Here is a 22854-nt window from a genome sequence, read left to right on the forward strand (position 1 = left end):
GAGAGGGAACCTTTGCAACAACTGGGGGGGAGAGGGAACCGCTGCAACAGCTGGAGGGGAGAGAGGGAACTGCTGCAACAGCTGGCAGAGGGGAGAGGGAACCGCTGCAACAGCTGGAGGGAAGGGAGAGGGAACCACTGCAACAGCTGGAGGGGAGAGGGAACCTCTGCAACAGCTGGGGGGGAGAGGGAACTGCTGCAACAGCTGGAGGGGGGAGAGTGAACCTCTGCAACAGCTGGAGGGGGGAGAGTGAACTGCTGCAACAGCTGGCAGGGGGAGAGGGAACCTCTGCAACAGCTGGAGTGGGGAGAGAAGAAAAATTCAGTTGGAGCAGCTGGTTCTCCCTCACTGGCCCCGCCCCAAGCTGCACAGGGTTATGAGGAGAAAGCACCTTTCCTTAATGACACCCAGAGTTGGGTGTATTCTGTATCAAGCATGTTTTGTGGATGCTGCTTAGTGCTGCTCACACAGAACGTGTTTTCAGGGGGGCCGAAACCCTGTTTCCTCCGTGTGCTGTCACTGGGAGCAGGAGCGCAGCCTGGGGAGTCCAGGGCCGGGAGCACTCCGAGTCTTCTGCACGGAGAGCATTTCCACCTGGAGATTCCGACTCCGGTCCTACGATGCGAAAATTTTTCATTCCATATGACTTCTAAAGCCTGTGCCGGAAGTGCCACGAGTGACCCCGCTCACCTCACTGGCCAGCGTGAGTCTAGCTGCTTCGTCTAGGCTCAGGAGGGCAGAGAAATGAGACCTAGCGGTGGGCACAGCCCGAGGCAAACAGACACTTGGGTGTCTCCTTTGCACCTCAGGTGACCTTAGAACTCACGGAGCAAAGGTCAGATTTGGACCCCAGCTGGTGTGGCTCAGTTGGTTGGGAGTCATCCCATGAACCGAGAGGTTAGGGGTTCGATTCGCCATCAGGGCACGTGCCCAGTTTGCAGGCTCTATCCCCGGCCCCAGAAGGGGAGCATGAGGGAGGCAAAGCCAACAGCATGCGTTTCTATCACCTCCTCCCTCCATTGTTTGTTTTTGGGGATTCTTTGGATATAAGCACATGTAAATATTCTGTTGGCTTTACCTTTGTTTTAAGAAAAATAATGTTTTAAGGTAAATCTCTAGTTTATCTATTTTTTAAGGATTTGTTATTGATTTTTAGAGAGAGAGGAAAGAAGGGAGAGAGAGAGAGAAACATCGATGTGAGAATGGAACATAGATCCTGCAAGCCCCCTATCTGGGATTGAGCCTGAAACTGGCATATTCTCTAACCAGGAATTGAACTGGCAACCTTTCATTGCACAGGATGATGATCAACCAACTCAGCCACAATAGCTTATCTATCTATGTATATAAAAGGCTAACATGCTAAGTGTTTGTCCAACCGGTAGCTATGACACACACTGACCACCAGGGGGCAGACACTCAACGCAGGAGCTGCCAAGTAGCTGCCAAGCTGCAGTGACTTGGCAGCGGTGGTTCTTGGGTGACGCACCCCAAAACTAGAGAGAAGGGAGCCCGATTCCTCGCGGGGCCGTGCAATTCTACCTTTGGCCATGGGTTATGTTGCTGCTGGGGCACTGTCTGGTTTACTGCACACTTGGATTTGTGTTTCACACCCTGTACGACAGCAACTTTGCAGAGTGCCCTCTCGCACTCTGGGACCCTTTGGGGGATGTCTGAGAGCTGGTTTCAGCCCGATACCCGCAAGCCAGGCCAAGGGACCCCACCTGCCAGAGGGACCCTGCTCACTCTGCAGATGCCCTTTGAGTCACAGCAACACCCCAGGTGCAGCTGGCCAGTCCCGCCCCCCAGCCACTTCAGTCTCGCCCCATCGGCCACCTTCTAATTTCCTTTCAGTGTGCACGAATCTGTGCACCAGGTCACTAGTTTTTAAAAAAATGTAGTTTTATTGAACTTGAGAGTTTAGTTAGACTATAGGCTTCTGATGAAAAATACCCTTTTCCTTCTCATCCCTTTACCTCCTGTGAAGCCTCAGTATTTATTTTAGAGGTGGGATCTTTTTGTTTGTTTATAAAGCTGTTGTGTCCTAAGATGGTCCGGGGCCAGCGGCTCTGACTCACGGGCAGAGTGCAGTTGGCATTGCCCGAGTCTGCCACTTCCTCCAGGCAGCCTACTGTGCTTAGGCACAGAGGGCTGAAGACAGCAGAGAGGGAGACAGACCTGCTCCCTCTGAGTGGCCGGCCGCCTAAGTCAGACCATTAGGCAGGCAATTGCTGGAACAGCATTGTAAGTCGGTGGCAGGCGTGCACATGGAACCCAGTGGAGGAGAAACTGAATGTGGGAGGGGACCATTCTGCCTCCACGAGGGGCGCCGAGCTGGTTTCGTGTGAGGAAATCAGCAGGGGGTGGGAAGGAAGGCCTTTCGGGCAGAGGGCCAACGAGGGTCAGCTGAGGCCGCAGGGGCTGTGTTGTTAGGGTGTGAAGCTGAAGCGGCAGGAGGCGTGCTGTGGAGGCCTTCGAGTGGCTAGTTTAAGGAGTGTGGACTTCACCCTGTCGGCCTTCAGTAAATATTTGTGTGAGTACGTCCGCCATAGTGACAGACACGCAGTATTACATGCCTGAGTCACGAGGACCCACCCGGCCATGGTGCTTGGCGCCTGGATGGTCGGCGTTGACCACTCACACCCCGTAAGCACACACCAGGGATACGTTAGCACAGACAGGGCCCGGGTCCTGCTTGGGGACACGCAGCCCTGGAGCCAGCAGGGCCCTGTGTCCCAGCTGAGGACTGACTGGGGAAGGTGCCAGGAGACACAGCCGAGAGGGTCCCCACCCATCTCTTCCGGCACCACCTGGCTGTGGGGGGCAGTTCAGACTCCGCCTCTCCCCGGACAGAGGGCCAGGGGCATCCAGGGAGCAGTCTTCCCAGGGACGGAGGTGGCCTCGCTCCACGTGGAATGCGTGTGCCTGCTCTGTGTAGACGGGGCCTTCCCAGGGAAGCACACGCCTCACCGTGCACAGGTGCTCACGTGTGGCCTGACAGTGAGTCACTTGGAGGGAGACAGCTTTCCCTGGCTCTCGAGTCCGGAGCCTGCCTCATCCCAGCATTGGGGGCGTCCCCGGCATCGTGTGCTGGAGCCTGGCTGGTGCCCCAGGCCCTCGTCCAGTCGCTCTGTTCTCCTGTTCTGTCTCATCTCTCACAGCCACCTGGGCCTGCTGGTGTCTCCCATGGTCATCATCACCTTCTTCCTCGTGCGTTTCTCTTGTTTTCCAGGCTCTTCAGAGCAACCTGAAGTATTCCCTGTTGCCACGACGGCTCCTCATCAGCAAGAGACTGGCTCAGTGCCTGCACCCTGCCCTGCCCAGTGGGGTGCACCTGAAGGCCCTGGAAACCTATGAGATCATCTTTAAAATTGTGGGCACCAAATGGCTGGCCAAGGATTTGTTCCTGTACAGGTACGCCGGCTTCCCCAGGCCCTTATCATCCAGGTGACTGTGTTTCCTTCACAAGATCAGTGAGTGACAAACTGCAGAGCTCAGGGGTGTGCAGTGGTCACCAGGAGACGAGGGCTCACCTCCCGGAGCCCGTCCTCCAGGCGTCTCTCTAAGGGTGTGGGTGCGTGCTGGCCCGTGGCCCCCTCGGTGCTGGCAGTGCGTCCTGACCATCTCAGGACAGGCAGGGTTCTGCATCTCCAGCTTGGACGCCGGCGGGCCCATCTGGAACTCCTGAGTGGGTCTCACTCACCCTCTCATCTCTTCTCCCCCAAGCTGTGGGCTGTTCCCGCTCCTGGCACACGCGGCCATGTCGGTGCGGCCCGTGCTGCTGGGCCTGTATGAGAAGTACTTCCTGCCACTGCAGAGGCTGCTCCTGCCCAGTCTCCAGGCCTTCGTCATCGGCCTGCTGCCCGGCCTGGAGGAGGGCTCGGAGATCTACGACAGGTGGGTCTCAGTGCACCGCGGCTCCGCCCGTCCAGGCTGTCATGGGCCAAGCCGTTGGTGTCTTGTGGGAGAATCTGGGGGAAAGTGCAGAGATGCACGGAGCAGGGCCAGGTGTGGAAGTAGGGCCAACCGTGTACATATCTGGTCTGGTCTCTGCTTGACCAAGTACCGTGTTCTCCTGGGAACACCTCCTTTTACGGGTGGGGAGGAAGGAAAGGTTTCCGGGTCTCTCAGTCCGAGTGACAGTGATGGGGTTCTGACCCACGAATGGCAGATCTGAGTCCTTCCTGCCGCACTAGGCTGCTTGCCAGTAAGAAAGCCAGGCCAGGTCTCCTTGCTGGGCAGGGCGTGAAAAGGTGATGCTTAGCAGGCTGGCTGGACGCTTTCAGCAGCACTTGGAGAAATTTGTGAAGCTGACACGGCAGGCGTTTCCGTCCCTGCTTCGGCGGGAGAGAGCAGACACCCATCAGACTGCGGAGTGTACACGGTGTCCTGCTTCTCTGGAGAACTGATGGGAGGCTTTCCCACATGAATAGAGCAGGCAGCCTCTGCTCATGTGATCGCTTTCAGGGCCCACGTGCAGCCCGACCGGGAGGCCTAGAAACCTCTGGCTGGCAACAGTTGTCATGTGATTACACACCCACCACTCGTTCCACGCCAGTCCCTACTCACCCCACCTTTGCCTTGGTGTTGGGGCTGCCCTGGCGGGGGTGGGGGGGGTGGTGGGCGTGCAGGGGTGGAATCAAGGAATCGATACAGGGTCTGCTAGCCAAGGGAACCAAGTGATAAACGACGTGAGGGAGGGTGCTAGTGCCCAAGGGTGATTTGAGTCACCAGGATCAGTGTGGGATTTGACAGCCCACCAGGAATGTAAGCCTGACCGTTTCCAGCTGTCACATGGAGTGGGCGGGTGCAGCTCTCTGTTCTGGTGGAGAATCACGTGTACTGTGGGTGGGGTCACTTGGATCCACTGCCTTAGGAGGCAGTCTGGCTCCCTGCCATTTCAAAGCCTGACCACCATGCCCGGTGGCTGCCCATGGTGAGGTGAAAGGTCAAGGTCACAGAGGGGTCAGCGAGAGGACCTTTACCAGACTCTGTCTCTTGATTCCTAGACCCAGGCTTTTCCTAGAGGTTCTGGCTCATTCATGTTGACCAACCAGGTGCATGTATGTCTGTGTGTGTGCAAGTGCTTTTTCCATTATCTGACAGATGAACACCAGTTCCCAAAATGGCCTGCATTTAAAAAAATCTGTCAGAGTGAATGACAGAAGGGTGTCAATAGTTGGGGTGTTTCTGTGTGTTCTCTTAGTTGAGAAATGGGGGTTCACTATTTTTTCCTAACACTGTGGTTTCTTGACATTGAACCCAGAGCGACTAAAGCTGCATGGGTCACTGAGTAGATGGGCTGGGACAGGAAGCCAAGCCCAGTGTCTGCAGCCCCAGAAGTTGTTCAGTGCCAGCTCTCCGAGGGAAATGCTGGGCGAGGGTTCTAGAATCTCTGACCGGACGTCTGGGTACAGTAATTGAGGCGATCGCACAAGATGTTTTTGTCACTGTATCCCTGTCTGTGTGAGAGAGTTTGGCAGCTGTTTCTTCAAAGTTCTCCGGAATTGAGCCGACACCACCAGCAAGCACTGTGCAAGGACATGAGCGGGGTGTGGTGGGTCACGGGGTCATGTTGGCGGAAATGCAAGGGGTGAGGTAGGCTGGGGCTCAGGCAGGCGGGTGACCCACAGTGTCTGTTGCTGGTTTGTGCTGGTTAGAGAACCGGAGGAATGGGGATTTGGGCCAGTGTTAGGCCTTAGTGTTCACGCTGGCTTTCTAACCCCTGATGCCTGCACACTGCTCCTGGCCAGATTCCTTTGTTAAGATCCTGTGCAGTAGCTGCATAGCTGCGGTGACCTAGTGCTGCGGTGACCTTGACCTGGTGTTGTGGTGACCTTGACCCTGGTGCTGCGGTGGCCTGGGTGCTGCAGTGACCTTGACCCTGGTGCTGCGATGACCTTGACCCTGGTGCTGCGGTGACCTCGCTGCTGCGGTGACCTGGGTGCTGTGGTGACCTGGGTGCTGCGGAGACCTCGGTGCTGCGGTGACCTGGGTGCTGCGGTGACCTGGATGCTGCGGTGACCTGGGTGCTGTGGCGACATGGCCTGTCACATGCTGCCTGTAGGCCAGGAAGCTGTAGCTCCCAGGAAGTGTGTGTTTTAGCAGTGACAGTGGCAGGTGAACAAACACAGAAAGACGAGAGAGCAACAGCTCAGAATAGTGATTTCCATGGCCAGGGAGAGCGAGCGGGGCTCTTCCTGGAGCAGCACAGTGAGACGTGGGCACGTGGGGAAGGAGCCCTGAAACTCTGTGATCTCTTGTCCACAGAACAGATGCTCTGCTCCTGCGACTGTCCCTGGTGGTCGGCAAAGAGGTGTTCTATGCTGCCCTCTGGGGGAGTGTGCTGGCCAGCCCGGCCATCCGCCTGCCCGCCTCGCTCTTTGTGGTGGGCCACATCAGCAGGGACTCGCCGGGCAAGGAGCAGAAGCACATGCTGGGGACGGATCACCAGCTCACGGTGGGTGCTGGCTTCTCCCTGGGGGTGGCGGCCGCTGGGCACGCAGTCCCGGGCTGTCATTGGGGCCACAAAGGGACGTCAGTGGAGTCCAAGTGTGTGTAAGGATGAGCAGCTGAGCCAGACGAGGTGGGGGTGTCCTCAGGTGCAAGGAACCCCAGGATGGCGGTGCTTGTTTTTAACACATGCATTGCAGTGTGTATATTCGGACGCGTGTTGCTCTTAGGCGAGGGGCCCTGCAGGAGGCCCTGCTCTTCAGCAGATTGTTAGCGGTGAAGTCCCCGAGAGCCTTGCACAGACTGCCGCTGTATAAAACCCTGCTCGCTCCTCTGCCTGCGTCCCACTGCCCACTGCCCGCCCGGGAGGCTCCTCCTCTGGCCCCCGCCTGGGTCCCACCCCAGCCACATCTCTGGCTGCTCTCTAACCTAGACTGTCGGGGTTCCTCTGGTGCCCATCCCCTCCCCTTCGAGGACAGCTCTCTTCCCTGGCTGGGACATGCCTTCTCGTGACCTTAAAACACAGGAACTTCCCAGGGCTTGGCCTCTTTTCCCAAACGCACCTGAGTGTTTAATGGCCTGCTGTCTAGCGCCACCTAGTGGTGCCCCACGCTTGGAACTGAAAACGTTGGAAATGGAATTCAGCTGTGAGAAAGGCAGCACCTTGGTGTGACTGACTTACCCTGAGTCCCTTCCTCTTTGCAGCATGGGGATAATAGGTCTTCCTCACGGGCCCTCTGAGGGTTCAGTGAAGAGACTGATGACACGCCCTCCACTGTGCTTAGCACCCGGAGAGCCTCATAAATACGTCCCCTTCTCTCCTGCCCATTGGTACCGCTTCTGTCTGTCTCTCTCCATGTTCACGGTCCTGCTCCAACTTCCGCAGTCTTGCTTCCGGACCACAGCATAACTTCTAACTGGTGTTTCTCCTTCCAATTCCCTACCCTTCCCCTCCCTTTCCATTACTAAGAGGTTTGCATAGCTTTGCTCATGTCTACACTGTGTGAAAAATATCTGGCTTCTGTTGCCCAAAGTCTAAACTCTAGAGTGTTCTTAACAGTCTGCTCCCAACCCACCAAATACCTCACTCTCCCCTTCCGGCACCCCCACTCCCAGAGCCACCACCCAGCCCGGCCTGGAAACTGGGTGGGATGCTGTGTTTGCTCCCGGGGTCCCCTCCTGCACTCGCTGCCCGCCCCTCTTCTCCAGGGGTCTCCATGGAGATGCTTCCTGTCCTGGGAGCTTCCCGTGAGCTTTCCCACAAAGCTTCCTGGTTTTTCCAGAATAAAGGTCTCTCCCTCTCTTCTGCTGAATTCTCCTAGCTTTTTATTGACATTTGTCTTATACTCTGATCATCCACTCTGCAACTATGCTATACCTTCTGTGCTCAGAAAAGACGCTCGAAACAGGTACTGAATGGGTATGGAGACCATTGGACACAATGTCTTTGGAGTTTGAGTTTAGCCAAAAGTGTCTATTGGAACCTAAAGACATTCCTTTCTGGAATCGTAGAATTTGAGGTCTCAGAACCTGACCATGAGGTCCAAAGCCCTCTGGCTCTGAGACGAGCAGGCGAGGGCTGCAGTTGACCGGCCTCCCGACCTCACAGCCCCCAGCGTCTAGAGCTGGAACCCAGGTTTACCATGTCTACACCTGTTGTTCTGCCCCTCATGCTTTAACAGGGCAGCTTCGAGTACCCGGGAAAGTTACTTTCCTTTCTGTGACCAAAGAGTAGCCTGCAAATGACATTAAACGTCTTGGGAATGAAACATCTGTATCGTGTATCGTTTATAGGTGAAGGCTTTGTGCGCATCACTGTTGGACTCCAATGTTCTGGTGCAAAGAAATACTCTGGAAATCGTTCTCTTCTTCTTCCCGCTGTTCACCTGTCTGGTGAGTCGGTGTTATGAGGGAGGGGTCCCTGGTATTTCCGAGGAGGCGGTGGGCAGGGTCAACCTCAGTGTTGGTCTCGGGAGGTGAGCAGCTGCTCCGTGATCGCCATTGGCTCTCAGCCTCTGAAAGGTCCTTGTTCACATTTTTGAGGATGCTGATCACGTAGCAGCTGCTGTCCCCGGGCTCCTGGAGAACTGCCTATTAGGAGGAAGCTCTGGAGACCAGTGGAAGGGCCGAGTGCCAGGAGGTCAGTCACTGACCTGACCGTCTCCCTGTCCTGCTAGGATTCCGAGGAGAGAGCCATCCCCCTGCTCAGACCCGACGTCGTGCGCATCCTGGCCGCCGCCGCCCAGACCCTGCTGCGGAGAGACATGTCTCTAAACAGACGGCTGTACGCGTGGCTGCTAGGTACTGCGACGCACACAGCAACCGGAAGTACAGGGAAACCTCCCGGGCGGGCTGGTGGCAGAGATTCCATCTGCTGGCACATGTCTGAGGCCTCCCGTGCGGAGACATAACCCGGTGCCTGTGGCCCTGGGCGCCTGGGTCCTGCCATCCCCACCGCACTCTGCCTAGTTGGTAGCTGTTACTTTAAAAACAGGGAGATAACACATGAGATTTTAAAACTGCGAACCGAATTCCCCTTTAAAAAGCTTGGAATACCACGAAAACTGCTGCTAAACCTTATCCAAGTAGAGGCTAGTTGCTACGGAGAAGTTCCACAGGGCGAGGCTATGAGAAAACCCACAGACATGGACTGCGTGTGAAAGGCGGTTCCGCGCAGATGGGAGTGCGTGTGGCCTGAGATGTTCGGGAGACGCCTGGATAACGGAGCGTGTGCGCACCCAGGGCGGTGCTGCTGTGCCTCGCAGCCTGTGAGCTGTAGGAAAGGAGCCCTTGACTGTTGCCGGCAGTTCACAGGGACGGGCTCCAGGAAGTCACAGGCCGAGATGCTCATGATTTTAAAGACTTCATTTTTCTTGAGCAGTTTTAGGCTCCCAGCAAAATTAGGAGGAAGGGACAGAGGCTTCCCATACACCCCCTGTTCCCACCAGGCACCACCTCCCCATCGTCAGCGTGCCCCCCAGGGAGGTACATCTGTTACTGTTGATGAGCCTATGGTGGCATGTGTCATCTCCCAGAGTCCGTAGCACCCATTAGGCTCGCTTTTGGTGTAGTACATGCGGTGGGTTTGGACAAATATCTGATGACATGTATCCACCAACATGGTATCATACAGAGTAGTTATTAACCCCCAACACACAGACCTTACCACACCACAGTCAGAAAGCCCCCTGACCCTTCCTTCCCTCCCCCCTGGTTGTGAAAGTCTCAGAAGTCATTGCGTGGAAGCTTGTGAAGGATTTCACTGTGAATCTTTAAGCATTTTTAGCAAAAGGATGGTTTTGTTCAGTGCATCCCTCCCTCTAGTGAGGCTGGTCCCGCTGTGTCCTGCCGCAGCCCCAGGAGCCTCAGGTTCTTTGATTATCCCACGAGGACGCTGCTCCTCGCTCTGCGGACCTCCCAGACCTGCCCAGGGTTCAGAAGGACACACAGACGAGAATGCCTTGATGTCACGTGATGGTGTCCAAATAAACACTGGTTTTAAAAAATGATACTTACTCCATTAGACCCTGGTAATCACTCCTGGCAAACACAATCGGGCTGAATTCGTGGGACAAACCGAATTGATGCCCACTGAGATGGAATTCTGTCTGTCCGACCCTTAGCTCTCCACCGTCGGGAGGGTGGTCGTGTGCCTTGTCTTGGGGATCTGGTTTGTGTTCTGTCGGAGGAATTTTATTTTTAGAAATATCGGAGCATGAGACCTTTGCACAGGCTGATGCTCTTTGTGTGCAGATCTCTTCACAGCTCATGACGCTTGTTTCTTCACAGGTTCAGACATCAAAGGAAATACTGTCATGCCAGAATCCGAAACCTCAAGTTCTTACCAAGACCAGTCCTCATATTTTTTTGAAAAATATTCCAAGGACCTTCTGGTTGAGGTAAAGGAGCATTTCTGGGAAGTCGACCCCCATTCCTGATCATGCGCTTCAGAATAGTTCTCTGCGGGACCTCAGAGTAGGCATCGGGCATGTTGCTGGCACCCGGTCGGGAGCATTTGTGTCCTCGGTGCTGCACACCCGGTTTCCTTTCTGTCCCAGAGAACCGCCAGCCATGTCCTGCGCCACGGTATACAGTATCCTCACATGTGGCTTTAAAAAACACAGGGTCTGGCTGAGCTGCTGCACCAGGAGTTCTCAGACGCGGATGCAGAGGAACGCCACGCCGCGTACCTGAGGCCCTTCCGCATCCTCACCAGCCTGCTGGACAAGCCGGAAATAGGTACTGTTAGAAACAGGAATTAAACACGGCGAGAGGAAGTCAGCACTCCCTTCAAATAGAAGTTAACCTTTGGAATTTCAGAATCTTGAAGTACGTTACTCATGTTACGGGGTTCCGGTATCCTGTCTGGGCACCACTTAAAAGCTTCACACGGAGGTTTGAACATTTGTGTTAGGAAGAGCCTTTGAGCTCCTGTTTGCGTGGCCGCGTGGGTGCCTGCTGAGCACTCACAGTGCCGACTTTGTAAGAACACGTCTTCATCAAACGTCAGACTTCAGATGAGCTTCGGTTTTATTTTCAAGAAAGGGGCTGGCCAGCAGGGCTCAGTGGTTGAGCATCGACCTATGAACCAGGAGGTCAGGGTTCTATTTCGGTCAGGGCACATGACTGGGTTGCGGGCTCGATCCCCAGTAGGGCACATGCAGGAGGCAGCCCATCAATGATTCTCTCAATTGATATTTCTCTCTCTTCCTCTCCCTCTCTGAAATCAATTTTAAAAAATGTTGTTTTTTTAAATAAAACATTGCGCATACTTAACCAATGTCACCAAATAAATTCAGTAAAAATTTTTAAAAATACAAGAGAGCTCAGGACAAGGAAAACAAAACAAAACATTATGCATGCGCCCTACTCCACCCAGCAGAATCTGGCTTGATGTTACCTGAACTCCGCCTCAGTCCTCTTACCTGTAATCAGGACATCAACTTAGCACCTGGTCATGCGGCTGCTGTGAGGATTCAATAAGTTAATAGACGTAAAAGGCTTAGAGCAGTGTCCAACAGGCAGTAAGCTCTACAAAAGTATTGGCCATTTTCAGGGGTGCTCATCCCCAGCTAACGCTGTCATTGCTACACTTTAAGTAAGTTTCTGAGCATTTTAGACGGTATAAATCATCTGTATGTAGAATTACTCTATACCAAGCATGTCAGACTCACGGCCGGGAGCCGCATGCCACGAGTTTGACATGCTTGCTCTATACGTTTCATGTGTGTCATTTACTGACTTACAAGTGGGTTGTTAACCTTTCTCTGGCCATTTTCCTTTTCATTGCAGGGCCTCAGGTGGTTGGGGATTTGTTTCTGGAAGTCATCCGGGCCTTTTATTCCTACTGCAGAGACGCGCTGGGCTCCGAGCTCCAGCTTAGCTACACGCAGAGTGGGAGTCTGCTGACCAGGTCTGGGCTGGGCCTCCTACTTCACCCTCCTCTTCCCTCCCAAATGCCATGATTTCACTTCTCTGTGTTTACCATACATTGTGCACATCTGGGACAGGAGACGCAGCCTAGGTCATCGTAACGATGAGTCGGTCCACGGGAAGTGACTGACCTGAATTCGGGAGGAGTCTAAAGGGGGTTTCATCTTGTCCCTGCCCGAGCCTGGGAAGCACAGACCGTATTTATTGGTCAAGTATAAAGAGCGGTCAATGGAGGCAGGCGGATCTAGGTGACCCAGCAGTGACTTACAGCGGGGAGGCTGATAAGGGGAGGCCATGAAGGGGAGCAGGGGACATGAGTCTTCAGGAGATGAGGAGTTTTGGGGGTCAAGGTATGGGCTTCCCAGGCCACGTGCTCCAGGACCCTGAGGGTGCGGGGAGGGGAGGATTTGGGAAACAGCAGACATGTTGACCTGAAGTGTCTAGTTATCTATCAGCCCTATGTTTTGTTTTTTTTCTTCTGTTTTTGTTCTTTTTAAGATAGGTCAACCTCTTGTTACTTTACTCTTGATATAATTTCCTTCTGCCTGAATTGGCACTGGGTATATTGAAAATTTAAATCGATTGGAAGATTTTTCTGGTTTTTTAATTGTCAGTGTACCAATAATTCTTAGCGTTTGCTTTATTTTTCCCCGAGTAGTTTATTGTTTTTCTGAATGTGAAAACAGTACATGCCCATTGTAGAATATAACAGTACTCGAAGATATCAAACCGTGATCTCCTGGTTCCTAGGCCGATGATCAACCACTGAGGCGCTTTTCAGTATTTTTAATGACCTTGCAATGTATCCTGTGTGCAAAGCTTTGTGTGGGGTAAATCCCTAGAGTCAATTTCTGAGTCAGAAGATGCACATTTAAGTGTCAGCCAGATGTCCCCCCTGTGTGATTGTGCCATGTTATTTCAACAGTAGAGTATCTAATTGCCTACAGTGGGACTAAAACTGGTTTTCTACACCCCCCCCCCCCCTTTTTCTTTTTACGAAAGCTCTTAAGCTTATTTCTAAGAGAATGTGCCGACATAGTGAGTGTTTAGGCTGGCATTGTACATGCTCTTTCCTATAGAAGGACAGTGAGTAGCATTTTTATCTTAAACCACGTTTGTCGGTCTCTAGAAATAAGTTGTGAATGCTAAAGTGAATTTGTTTTCCAGACGTGGTGTTCTTGTCATAGATATATTTACAAGTATACCTCTCCCTTTACAGTACAATAAAAGAAAACAGAAATGCCTCTGAGATTGTTAAAACGGTGAATTTGCTGATCACTTCCCTCAGCACAGACTTTCTCTGGGACTACATGACGAGGTGTTTTGAGGATTGCTTTAGGTGAGTGTCCAGTTCAGGATAATGAGCATTCCGGAAGGAGCAGAGGGTTTCATGGTTTCATAGCTGCTTATTGTGCTCAGATTACATGGAATGGGCTAAAGATGGGTGGTTTCTGCTGAGTACACGATTGGAAAGAATTCACTTAAGATTATAATAGATAAAAGGCATTGCCATTAAGAAGGTTCCCTTCGCCCTGACCAGTTTGGCTCAATAGATAGAGCATCGGCCTGCGGACTCAAGGGTCCCAGGTTCGATTCCGGTCAAGGGCATGGACCTTGGTTGCAGGCACATCCCCAGTGGGGAGTGTGTAGGAGGCAGCTGATCGATGTTTCTCTCTCATCGATGTTTCTAACTCTCTGTTCCTCTCCCTTCCTCTCTGTAAAAAATCAATAAAATATATTTTTTTTAAAAAAAGAAGAAGGTTCCCTTCATCTTTGCCACACAATTCTGGAGCCTCTTCATTTATTAAAGTCGAAGTATAGAAACCCCCCTCAATCCCCCCTCCCGCCCCCGGCCATTTCCTAGTTGCTCTGATAAATCCGCTTTCCTCGCACAGCCCTCTGGAGGCTTGGTCTGTGAAGGAAGCTTGACTCTGTGGCTCTGTGACTGGACTCAGTGTTTTATCATCAGTCTCCTTAAGTCGCTACTGAAATCAGTGTCTAACTGGTCAGATAAAAGCATTCATTTTTCAGCTACTGTAGTCAGCTCCATGTCACTCTGAATCTGGTGAATTACACCAGCTCAGAATCTGGGGTGGTGGTGACCTCCGGGGAGTAGCGAGTGGACAGGTGTCCAGCCTGTGCCGGGCTCTAGCCAGGCTCCTCCCCTGGAGCAGACCTCTGGGCTGGGCTGGGAGCCTGGAATGGTTGCTGTTGACAGCGTTCCAGATCTCTGGGTGTGGATCCCATGTGGGTAGGAACCACCCTTATCCGAACTGATGACACTCACATCAACATGAACCCGTTTTGGAGACAAGCAGATTCAAAACACTTATTTATTTTTATTTTTTATTGTTAATCCTCACCCGAGGATTTTTTTTATTGATTTTTGGAGAGAGTGGAAGGGAGGGGGAGAGACATCGATGTGAGAGAGAAGACACATCGATTGGTTGCCTCCTGCGTGTGCCCTGACCAGGGTCGAGGATCAAGCCTGCACCCGAGGTATATGACCTTGACCAGAATCAACCCCAGGACCCTTCAGTTCAAGGGCTGATGCTCTATCCACTGACCCAAACCAGCTAGGGCTCAAGACTCTTCTCGATACTTCTCTGTGTTAGGAAGTTTTAGGCACCAAAGCTTAAGGATTGGCACTATAGAAACTACATTTCATTATGTTTGAAATAGAATAAGTAGTTTTATTGAAAATTAAAGAAATGTTTGAAATTGTTGTAGGAGAAAGACTTGATCTGTTTTTCTCTCCTGGGACTTCCGTAGACCAGCGAAGCCGAGGCCCACCGTGGAGAAGAGCATCAGCCCTGCCCCCACGGTCTCGGAGCTCTGCACCCTCCTCGTGTTCCTGCTGGACGTCATTCCCCTGGTAAGGGCTTTGCTGGGGAGGGATGGCTCAGCGTTTGCTGTTACATTTTTATCTTTATTTCTTACATTGATTTTTGGAGAGAGGAACGGAGAGAAAGAGAAACATCGATGCGATGTAAGAGAAACATCGATCAGTTGCCTCCTACACACACCCCGACCAGGGATCCAACCTGCCACCTGGGTATATGCCCTGACTGGGAGTAGAACCCGCCACCCTTTGTTGTAGGGGACGATGCTCCAACCACTGAGCCACACCGGCCAGAGTTCTATGGCATTTTCATTAGTCTTATTGGCCTGTTTAACAAACCTGCTACATTTTATGTCTTATTTTAAAGGGGTTGTAACGTTGGAGCCATCTTTAAGGGGGCTGAGCTGACGTCATGTAAGCGATGGTGAACTGGGCGTCATGCTGTATTTAGGAGTGGGAGTGAATGATTTCCTACTTAAACGTCTGTAGTGGGCCAGTTTCCCCAAAGAAAGCTAGTTGCCTCGATGTCGAAATAAATGTGGCAGTGGTTTCCTACTAGAAAGGGGAAAGCCACTTGAGAGGAGGAGACAGAGTCCATGATTTGTCCAGATAAGAGAGAAACTTTGTTTTGTTTCCTGATTTGGGAGTTAACATGAAGCTTCCTTATGCTCGGAAAAAAACGGAACTAAGAAGCGTCATGAGGTGCATTTTTTTCCTTGATTTAAGCCGAACCACGTTCATTAACCCGTGTCTGCTTCCCAGGAACTGTACTCTGAGGTGCAGACCCAGTACCTCCCGCAGGTGCTCGCCTGCCTGGTGCAGCCTCTGGCCGAGAACGTGGAGGCTTTGAGCTTGCCCGAACTCACGCTCGCCCTGAAGACGTGTTTCAAGGTGCTCAGCAAGGTCCAGATGCCGCCTTCCTACCTGGATGCGGAGGCCATGAGCGGAAACTCGGTACGTGCCAGGAGCGGCCAAAGTGGTCCTCTGAGCTGGAAGGAGCTTGCGCCTTCCTGGGAGCAGAAAGTAATTCAGGGTCGGTTAGCATAGGTGTGAGGACCGGACGATCTGTAAGTAACATCTATAATACACTTCTCAAATCCTCACTCTGTGAAAGTTCTTAGCATGGATGGTAACCCCCTCCCCTTGCCCACAGGATGTGTGAGGGACTGGAGTCTCAGCCCACAGACCAGTTACCGACTGCTGCCTCGGTTGCAAAGTTAGTCCTTATTTTCCCCAAAAGTTATTGCAGATCATCTGCTTAAACTGGGGCAGAGCCTCTGCTCTAGCTGTTGGAGAAAAATGTTCTAAAAATGACTTAAGATATAAATTTAAGTATGTGCAGTCTACCAATTTCAGTCTTCCCTAGAAAGCACCATAGGTTATATGCTGAGGAATTTTAAACTTAATGTAGTATTACCTAAGTAACAGTATAAGAAAAGAGGTTGGTTCATTGAAGGTTGATGTTTCATTCCTCTGGAAAAGCCACACAAACACAGCAGGTCTTTGAACGGCATCATTTTGTTATAACAATGAGATGCTATGGGAACTTGACTCCTGTTTATATCAGTTAGTCTCTGATAAATCGCTTTCTTTTTACGTCATTTTGTTTAAAGTTGCAAAATCTATTGACATTAAGTGAGGACTTACTATACACATACATATGTGTGGATATGTTTATATGTGTTATGTGTACGTGTGTATGAAAACTTTATTCTAGCTTTCTCCTCTTATTTTATTTATTCATGTCTTTATTTTACCCTCAGCCCAATTTCATCATTCATATTTTTAAATCTGTCAAACTCTTTTTAACTACGTTTTTTTAAAAATATATTTTATTGATTTTTTACAGAGAGGAAGGGAGAGGGATAGAGAGTTAGAAACATCGATGAGAGAGAAACACTGATCGGCTGCCTCCTGCACACCTCTTACTGGGGATGTGCCCGCAACCAGGGTACATGCCCTTGACTGGAATCGAAACTGGGACCCTTGAGTCCGCAGGCCGACGCTTTATCCACTGAGCCAAACCGGTTGGGGCATTAACTACATTTTTTCTTTTAATGCTGAGGAATCTAAATAAATAACCCGGAGAGCATGGCGGTCTGTCTGCCCCTCCTGGGGCTGGCGCCTCTGCCCGGCCTGTGTGCCGTCTTCACTGTGTTATACACGGTGCACAGGGGTCCTCTTGGTGTAGAGAATTCTGATTTTAAAACCAGAAAGAGTACATTTACGGTTTGCCTAATTCGGCTGATAGTCGAACCCCCTGGTCTTACAAGATGCACATTATAAACTTCCATTTTTTGCAGAGTCCAGTAAAAGGTGAAAACAGTGACCTAATTTTAGACACAAAGGCTGTAATCGCAGGTGATGAAGATGCTTCATTTCCTGCACTGAAGTCTGAGGACAGCGGGATCGGGCTCAGTGCGTCGTCGCCAGAGCTCTCGGAGCACCTGCGGGTCCCCAGAGTCTCCCCGGAAAGAGACGACGTCTGGAAGACGGGCGGGAGTATGCAGAGGACGTTCTTTTGCCTCCAAGAGCTGATTGACAACTTTGCGCACAAGAACATCTTTGGGGTCCAGCTGACGGCGTCCGGAGAGGAAAGCAGGGCCGCGGAGCCCACAGGCCAGCGGGACGGGGGCGAGCCGCGGGGCCCAGAGCCCAGCCCCCACGGCAGGAAGAACTCGTGGGATGCCAGGCCCATCAGCGTGCCCCAGTTTAAGCAGATGCTCTCAGACTGGTTCACAGTTCGAGGGTCTCCATTTAAGACCAAAAATGTGGAGCCGCCATCACCTCTGCCCAGCAGCCCTGGCCAGACAAAGGGAGACTGGGCCGTGGACCAGGTGGTCCCTGACCTGGGCGGCTCCAGCGAGGCCTGCAGGGAGGCCTTTGCCGCCGCCTGCCACCTGCTGCTGGACTGCGCCACCTTCCCCATCTACCTGTCCGAGGAGGAGACGGAGCGGCTCTGGGAGACGCTCTTCCAGCCCCCCGGTGAGCGGGTGGCCCGAGGTGGCCCCTCTTGGGGATCCTGGTACTCAGGCAGTTGATGTCTCAGAGGAGCAGGGATCATGTCCAGGGAGGAACTAGGCCACACTCGCTTCCTCCCGTAGTTTCTATTTAGTTGTCTGTGCAGGGCTGGAACATGGAAGTGTTTGATGGCCAATAGACTATTTCATGAGAGCTGGTGTTAAAGATTTATGCATTCGTCTGCAAGGGCCACCACGAAAAAGTGCCACAAACAAGCGGCTTAAGCAACAGAAACGTGTTTTCTCCAGTCCTGAGGCCAGAGTCTGAGCTCCGGGTGTGGGCGGGCCTGCTGCCCTGGCGCTGGCGCTCTGGGGAAGGCCGTGCTCCCGTCTCCCCTCGCTTCTGCCGGGCAGCGTTGTAGCTCCAGTCTTCACATCGTTCTCCCCGTGTGCCCGCCTGTGTTCAGGTCTCCCTCTTAAGGACACCTGCTTTATTGGGTTGGGGCCAGGCTGCTGTGAACCCACTGTAATAATTATATCATGGGTTAGGACTTCAGTATCGAATATTTGGGGGGCACAGTTCAACCCATAGCAGGCAGTGTCTGGGCTCAGGCGCCCTAACGAAATACCATGGACTGAGCAGCTTAAACACTGGAACTCGATCTTCTCACAGTTCTGGGGCTGGAAGTCCGAGATGAGGGTGTCAGCATAGTCGGTTCCTGGTGATGTCGCCCCCTGGTGACAGCCACCATCTCACTCGGGCTCACATCCTGGGGGGTCTCTGATGTCTCATCTGAAGGCCCTGCACTCAGGCCCTCATCCAAACCCAGGGACCTCCCAAGGCTCCACCTCCAGACCGTCCCACTAGGGGCTGGGCCTCCACATGAGTCTGGACAGGTCTCACTCTGTCCACAGCAGGCAGAGAGTACTTTAAACAAAGGGGGGTGGGGGAGAGGGATAGAGGGAAGGTGGGGAACAAAGAGTGATTAGGTGGTGGGAATGAATATAGGGCAGGGCTCTCTGTCTAAGTCATTACCTTAACGTCCGCACCCTTGGTCTCCTGGCGCCAGCCGCCAGTGGCACAGACCTGGATGGAGAATTGGTCCCTCCATCTGTTTCTGCCCTTTTCAAGCCAATGCCATGTGCCCTGCCACCAGGAGAGCCCTGGGAAAACAATTTGAACCCAAACGTGTGAATTTTACTTCATGTAAATTAAGCAAGAATTTCACTGTATCTCAGTCTTTAAAAGAAAACAGACATTTTGAATCATCTCAAAGCCCTGAGGTCGAGGGCAAACAATTTGACAAGCGTATGAAAGCAGACGCGGTCTCTCAGCCTCTGGCCTGAGTGCTGCTTGCAGCCAGGTCACCACCAAAGGCCAGAGGCCTCCCGATCGCAGGGTGTTAGAGGCTGTGCGTCCGGGCACCGTTCTCGGGTGCTTTTGCTTGTTCCCACCCTGTGGTTGGCTTCCTTCCAGGGGCCGGCGAGTCCAGTTTTCCCGCGTGGCTGAGATCCCTCATGACCATTTGCTGCTGTGGGACCGACTGCTACCTCCAGAACGTGGCCATCTCCACGCTGCTGGAAGTGATAAACCACTCCCAGTCCCTCGCTCTTGTCATCGAGGACAAGATGAGGCGCTATAAAAGCTCTGGGTACACCCCGTTTTTCGGCAAGCTGCAGATGGTGACGGTGCCTCCCATCGCGCCAGGAATCCTGAAGGTCATCGCCGAGAAAACGGACTTCTATCAGGTATTTCCTGCCAGAGAGCAGTGGGCGGGACCTGGGTCCTCCTCTCGGACCATGTGCAGAAAGCTGTCCCCAGGGCTGTGGCCGCTCTGGTGACACCAGATTAGGACTGTGCCCGCCGTGGGCTCCTGGCACAGGGTCTGGCCCTGGAGTGAGTTTGCAGTACCAGAGGTTTAGCTGTAACTTGATCATGGGAAACCACACTCCCGTAGGTCAGAAATAAGTCCTGGGCAGGGCACTGAGCCGGGCGGTGGCCAGTGTGCTCTGTGCGGAGAAGACGGCCTTGTCACTTGGAAACAGATGGACCAAAACGTTCTTTTATCTGAGTTGTCCCTAAAACACCATAATCTAGGAGACGTCCTCTCCATGACCTGGAAGAATGCCTTCAGATAGCCTCCTCCCGGAAGTGGGGACCCACCTGCTTTGGAGCCGCACCCCATTGGGGCGGGTGCTCCCTGGACTTGGGGAGGAGCTGCAGCTGGCCCCTGGCCCGCTTATGTACGGAGCTGAGGTCAGGGCTGGGAGACGGAGGACTCGCGTGGGATGCAATTTGGGTCCTGGCAGTGAGCCAGGCATCGGCTGCGGCTCTGTCCACAGCAGTGGGAACAGGCAGGTTTGTGGCAGTGAAGCCGAAAGCCGATCAGAGCGCACCCTGGGTGGGGAGGTGTTGCGTGGCCCTCACAGCGGTGGCCGAGGGCGTGTCTCTGGAGCCCCAGCGCGGGTGCCAGGCAGGCTTGGTTTGTGCTCGTTGACCCGTAGGTTCGTGCTCCCGGCTGACCCCTCTCTGAAGCTGAGGGCCTCAGCTGGTGGCAAGCTCCACGTGTGGCCTGCATTGTGGCCTGTGCGGGATGACTTCTGCTGGGCTTCCTGGTTGGATTTGTTTTGTTTGTTGACGATGTTTCTTTGTTAAGGATTCTCACGTAGCAAATGTAGGCAGAAGCCAGGACCTTGGTACCAGGACTGGACTTGTTCACACCTGGTTCATGCCATCCATGTCCCCTTTGTCCCAGAGGGTGGCTCGTGTGCTGTGGAACCAGCTGAACCAGGAGACCCGGGAGCACCATGTCACCTGCGTGGAGCTGTTCTACCGGCTGCACTGCCTGGCCCCAACGGCCAGCATCTGCGAGGACATCATCTGCCACGCCCTCCTGGACCCCGACAAGGCGAGTCTGCAGCCCCAGCCTCCATCCTGCGAGGGTCCCACGGCTGGGCAGCCTGTTACTCATGTGCCCAGGGCAGACTGCATGTATCCAGCTGGGGTCATTCTGGGGCCGGTGGACATACTGGTTAGTGAGCAAAAGTGTTAGGTATATCGGAACTAGAAGGCCTCCCGCCGCACAAGCTGTCGCCTTTGGAGTTCCCAAAACATGGTTGTGTCCACCTCAGGGCTCCCCAGGGAAATCTGCCCAGACTGCCTTGGTGTTTGTGACATGTAGGTGCCTGTGGGCCTGTAGGTGCCTGCGCTGCTGGAAGTGCTGGCACAGGAGGCCGTCGAGAGGAGGCGTCGGCCCCGCAGCCTGGCTGTCCTCGCAGTGCAGTGGTGTCCTGTGCTCTGAGCCAGGGAAGGGCATGAGCCCCACTCTCCTGTTTCCCTGCCACCACAGCCTCCCTGTGGCCCTGGGCAGAGGCGAGTGCCACGCTGGACTATGTGCTTTACTGACAGCGCGTCGTGTTACAGGGAGCGAGGGGAGGGGCAGGGCGGGCACCAGGCAGGGACTTCCTGCCCCTGCGGCACTGCCGCCCGCTCCTGAGCTGTCCTTTGCTTCTCAATTGGGTTTCATGCGACTAAGAACAGTGTCCTGGGAAACCAGGCTCCTCATGCCCGTTTATTTCCTAATCAAGGGAACCAGATTGGAGGCTCTGTTCAGATTTTCCGTCCTCTGGCACCTGACGCGGGAGATCCAGGGCAGCCGAGTGACGTCGCACAACCGCTCCTTCGACAGGTGAGGCTGTCTTCCTTATCATTGACCCGCAGGCAGAAGGCACTTTGCAGGGTTCCCGGTCAGCGTGCTGGGCTGGGGAAGGGAGATGCGTGACTCGGACCACCTGACCTCACATTCCTGATGCACAGCAGCCGCTCTCAGGATCCCCTAAGTGGCTTCAGGCTGGACACACGTGAATAGATACGTGGTGGGGATTTCCCAGCTGTGGTTGAGGAGGAAGAAGACTCCGGTGTCTCGAGTCACTGGGGGGGCTGTCAGAGCGTGCCCCATGGGGAGGGTGTCGGGGGAGTAGGGAAATGGAGAAGGTCTAGTTCTCGATTGGAGTGGTGGCCACACTGGGTGTATATACTTGTAAAGTCATCAACTAGCTTAAGATGTGAATTGATAGCAGGTACATTATAATCCACATTGTTTTCTAAAAACCCCTCCCTTGTTTCCAAAACTCTAGGTGTGGGGTCAGATACAGCCTTACTGGCAGCTCATTGCACTGCCTGGGCCCATCCCCCGGTCTGATTTAACCGATTGGGCCAAGGCATGGAGATCAGGACTTCGTTTATTTATTTGTTTGTTTATTTTTAATATATTTTTATTGATTTCTGAGAGGAAGGGAGAGGGAGAGAAAGATAGAAATATCAGTGATGAGAGAGAGTCATTGATTGGCTGCCCCCTGCACTCCCCTACTGGAGATCAAGCCTGAAACCTGGGCGTGTGCCCTGACTGGGAGTTGAACTGTGACCTCCTGGTTCCTAGGTCAATGCTTAACCACTGAGCCACACCGGCCAGGCCTGGGGATCTGGACTTTAAAAGCTCCCATGCTGATTCTAGCATGAATCCAGGGTTTAAATCCCAGGTCCTCGTTTGCTGGGGCTCACAGCCCAGCGTGGGTGAGCTCCCTGTGGGTGTCCTGCCCATGGTGCTGCACGCCGACCTCATGATGCACTTCCACCCGCAGGTCCCTGTTCGTGGTGCTGGACAGCCTGACCTGCACGGACGGTGCCATCGGTGCGGCGGCCCAGGGCTGGCTGGTGCGGGCACTATCTCTCGGGGACGTGGCGCGCATCCTCGAGCCCTTGCTCCTGCTGCTGCTCCAGCCCAAAACCCAGCGGACTTCCATTCACTGCCTCAAGCAGGAGAACTCGGCGGGTGAGCTCCCCATGCCGGGCAGCCGGGCCAGCTTTGTCCCCAGGGTGCCCGGGCCAGGGAGGGTGGGAAGGGCGGTGGATCCTGCTGCCCGCCGTGACAGTTAAGGCACTTAGACCCACTTTGTGATTTTGTCAGATTCAGATGGTGTGAAGGTACTTTGTAAACGTGTGGGGATCGAGCCTGCAACCCAGGCATGTGCCCTGACAGGGAATTGATCCTCCTGGTTCATAGGTTGATGCTCAACTACTGAGCCACACCAGCCAGGCTGATTGCTCGAACAGTTTAAAAGACCTGTTCACTTTACTTGTCTGCCTTTTGTCCAGCATGTAATCTA

General features: G+C 53.4%; 1 protein-coding gene and 1 long non-coding RNA gene across 4 annotated transcripts in view; one reads left to right on the forward strand and one right to left on the reverse strand.

Moving 5' to 3' along the window:
* The window catches only part of DOPEY2 (dopey family member 2), a 62140-nt gene that overhangs the window by 11229 nt on the left and 28057 nt on the right, over positions 1 to 22854 (forward strand). For all 3 annotated transcript variants that reach the window (XR_313286.1, XM_014535634.1, XM_014535635.1), the window contains exons 4-19: positions 3233 to 3414; positions 3727 to 3897; positions 6271 to 6460; positions 8248 to 8346; positions 8631 to 8754; positions 10243 to 10352; positions 10578 to 10692; positions 11746 to 11866; positions 13106 to 13225; positions 14659 to 14761; positions 15491 to 15682; positions 17032 to 17713; positions 19166 to 19437; positions 20445 to 20597; positions 21277 to 21377; positions 22330 to 22520. Coding sequence is in view for 2 of the 3 variants with exons in the window: in XM_014535634.1 (XP_014391120.1) it covers positions 3233 to 3414; positions 3727 to 3897; positions 6271 to 6460; positions 8248 to 8346; positions 8631 to 8754; positions 10243 to 10352; positions 10578 to 10692; positions 11746 to 11866; positions 13106 to 13225; positions 14659 to 14761; positions 15491 to 15682; positions 17032 to 17713; positions 19166 to 19437; positions 20445 to 20597; positions 21277 to 21377; positions 22330 to 22520 (2926 nt within the window). In the remaining variant the exon portion in view is untranslated. The remainder of the gene's footprint in view (positions 1 to 3232; positions 3415 to 3726; positions 3898 to 6270; positions 6461 to 8247; positions 8347 to 8630; positions 8755 to 10242; positions 10353 to 10577; positions 10693 to 11745; positions 11867 to 13105; positions 13226 to 14658; positions 14762 to 15490; positions 15683 to 17031; positions 17714 to 19165; positions 19438 to 20444; positions 20598 to 21276; positions 21378 to 22329; positions 22521 to 22854) is intronic.
* On the reverse strand, positions 610 to 13544 carry LOC106725240. The gene is made up of 3 exons (XR_001361112.1): positions 13515 to 13544; positions 9019 to 9020; positions 610 to 944 (listed from the first exon to the last, which is right to left on the reverse strand). It is a non-coding gene; the product is annotated as an uncharacterized LOC106725240 (long non-coding RNA).

This window comes from Myotis brandtii, unplaced genomic scaffold (genome assembly GCF_000412655.1).
Source record: "Myotis brandtii unplaced genomic scaffold, ASM41265v1 scaffold147, whole genome shotgun sequence".
In the NCBI taxonomy this organism is placed as follows: Eukaryota; Metazoa; Chordata; class Mammalia; order Chiroptera; family Vespertilionidae; genus Myotis; species Myotis brandtii.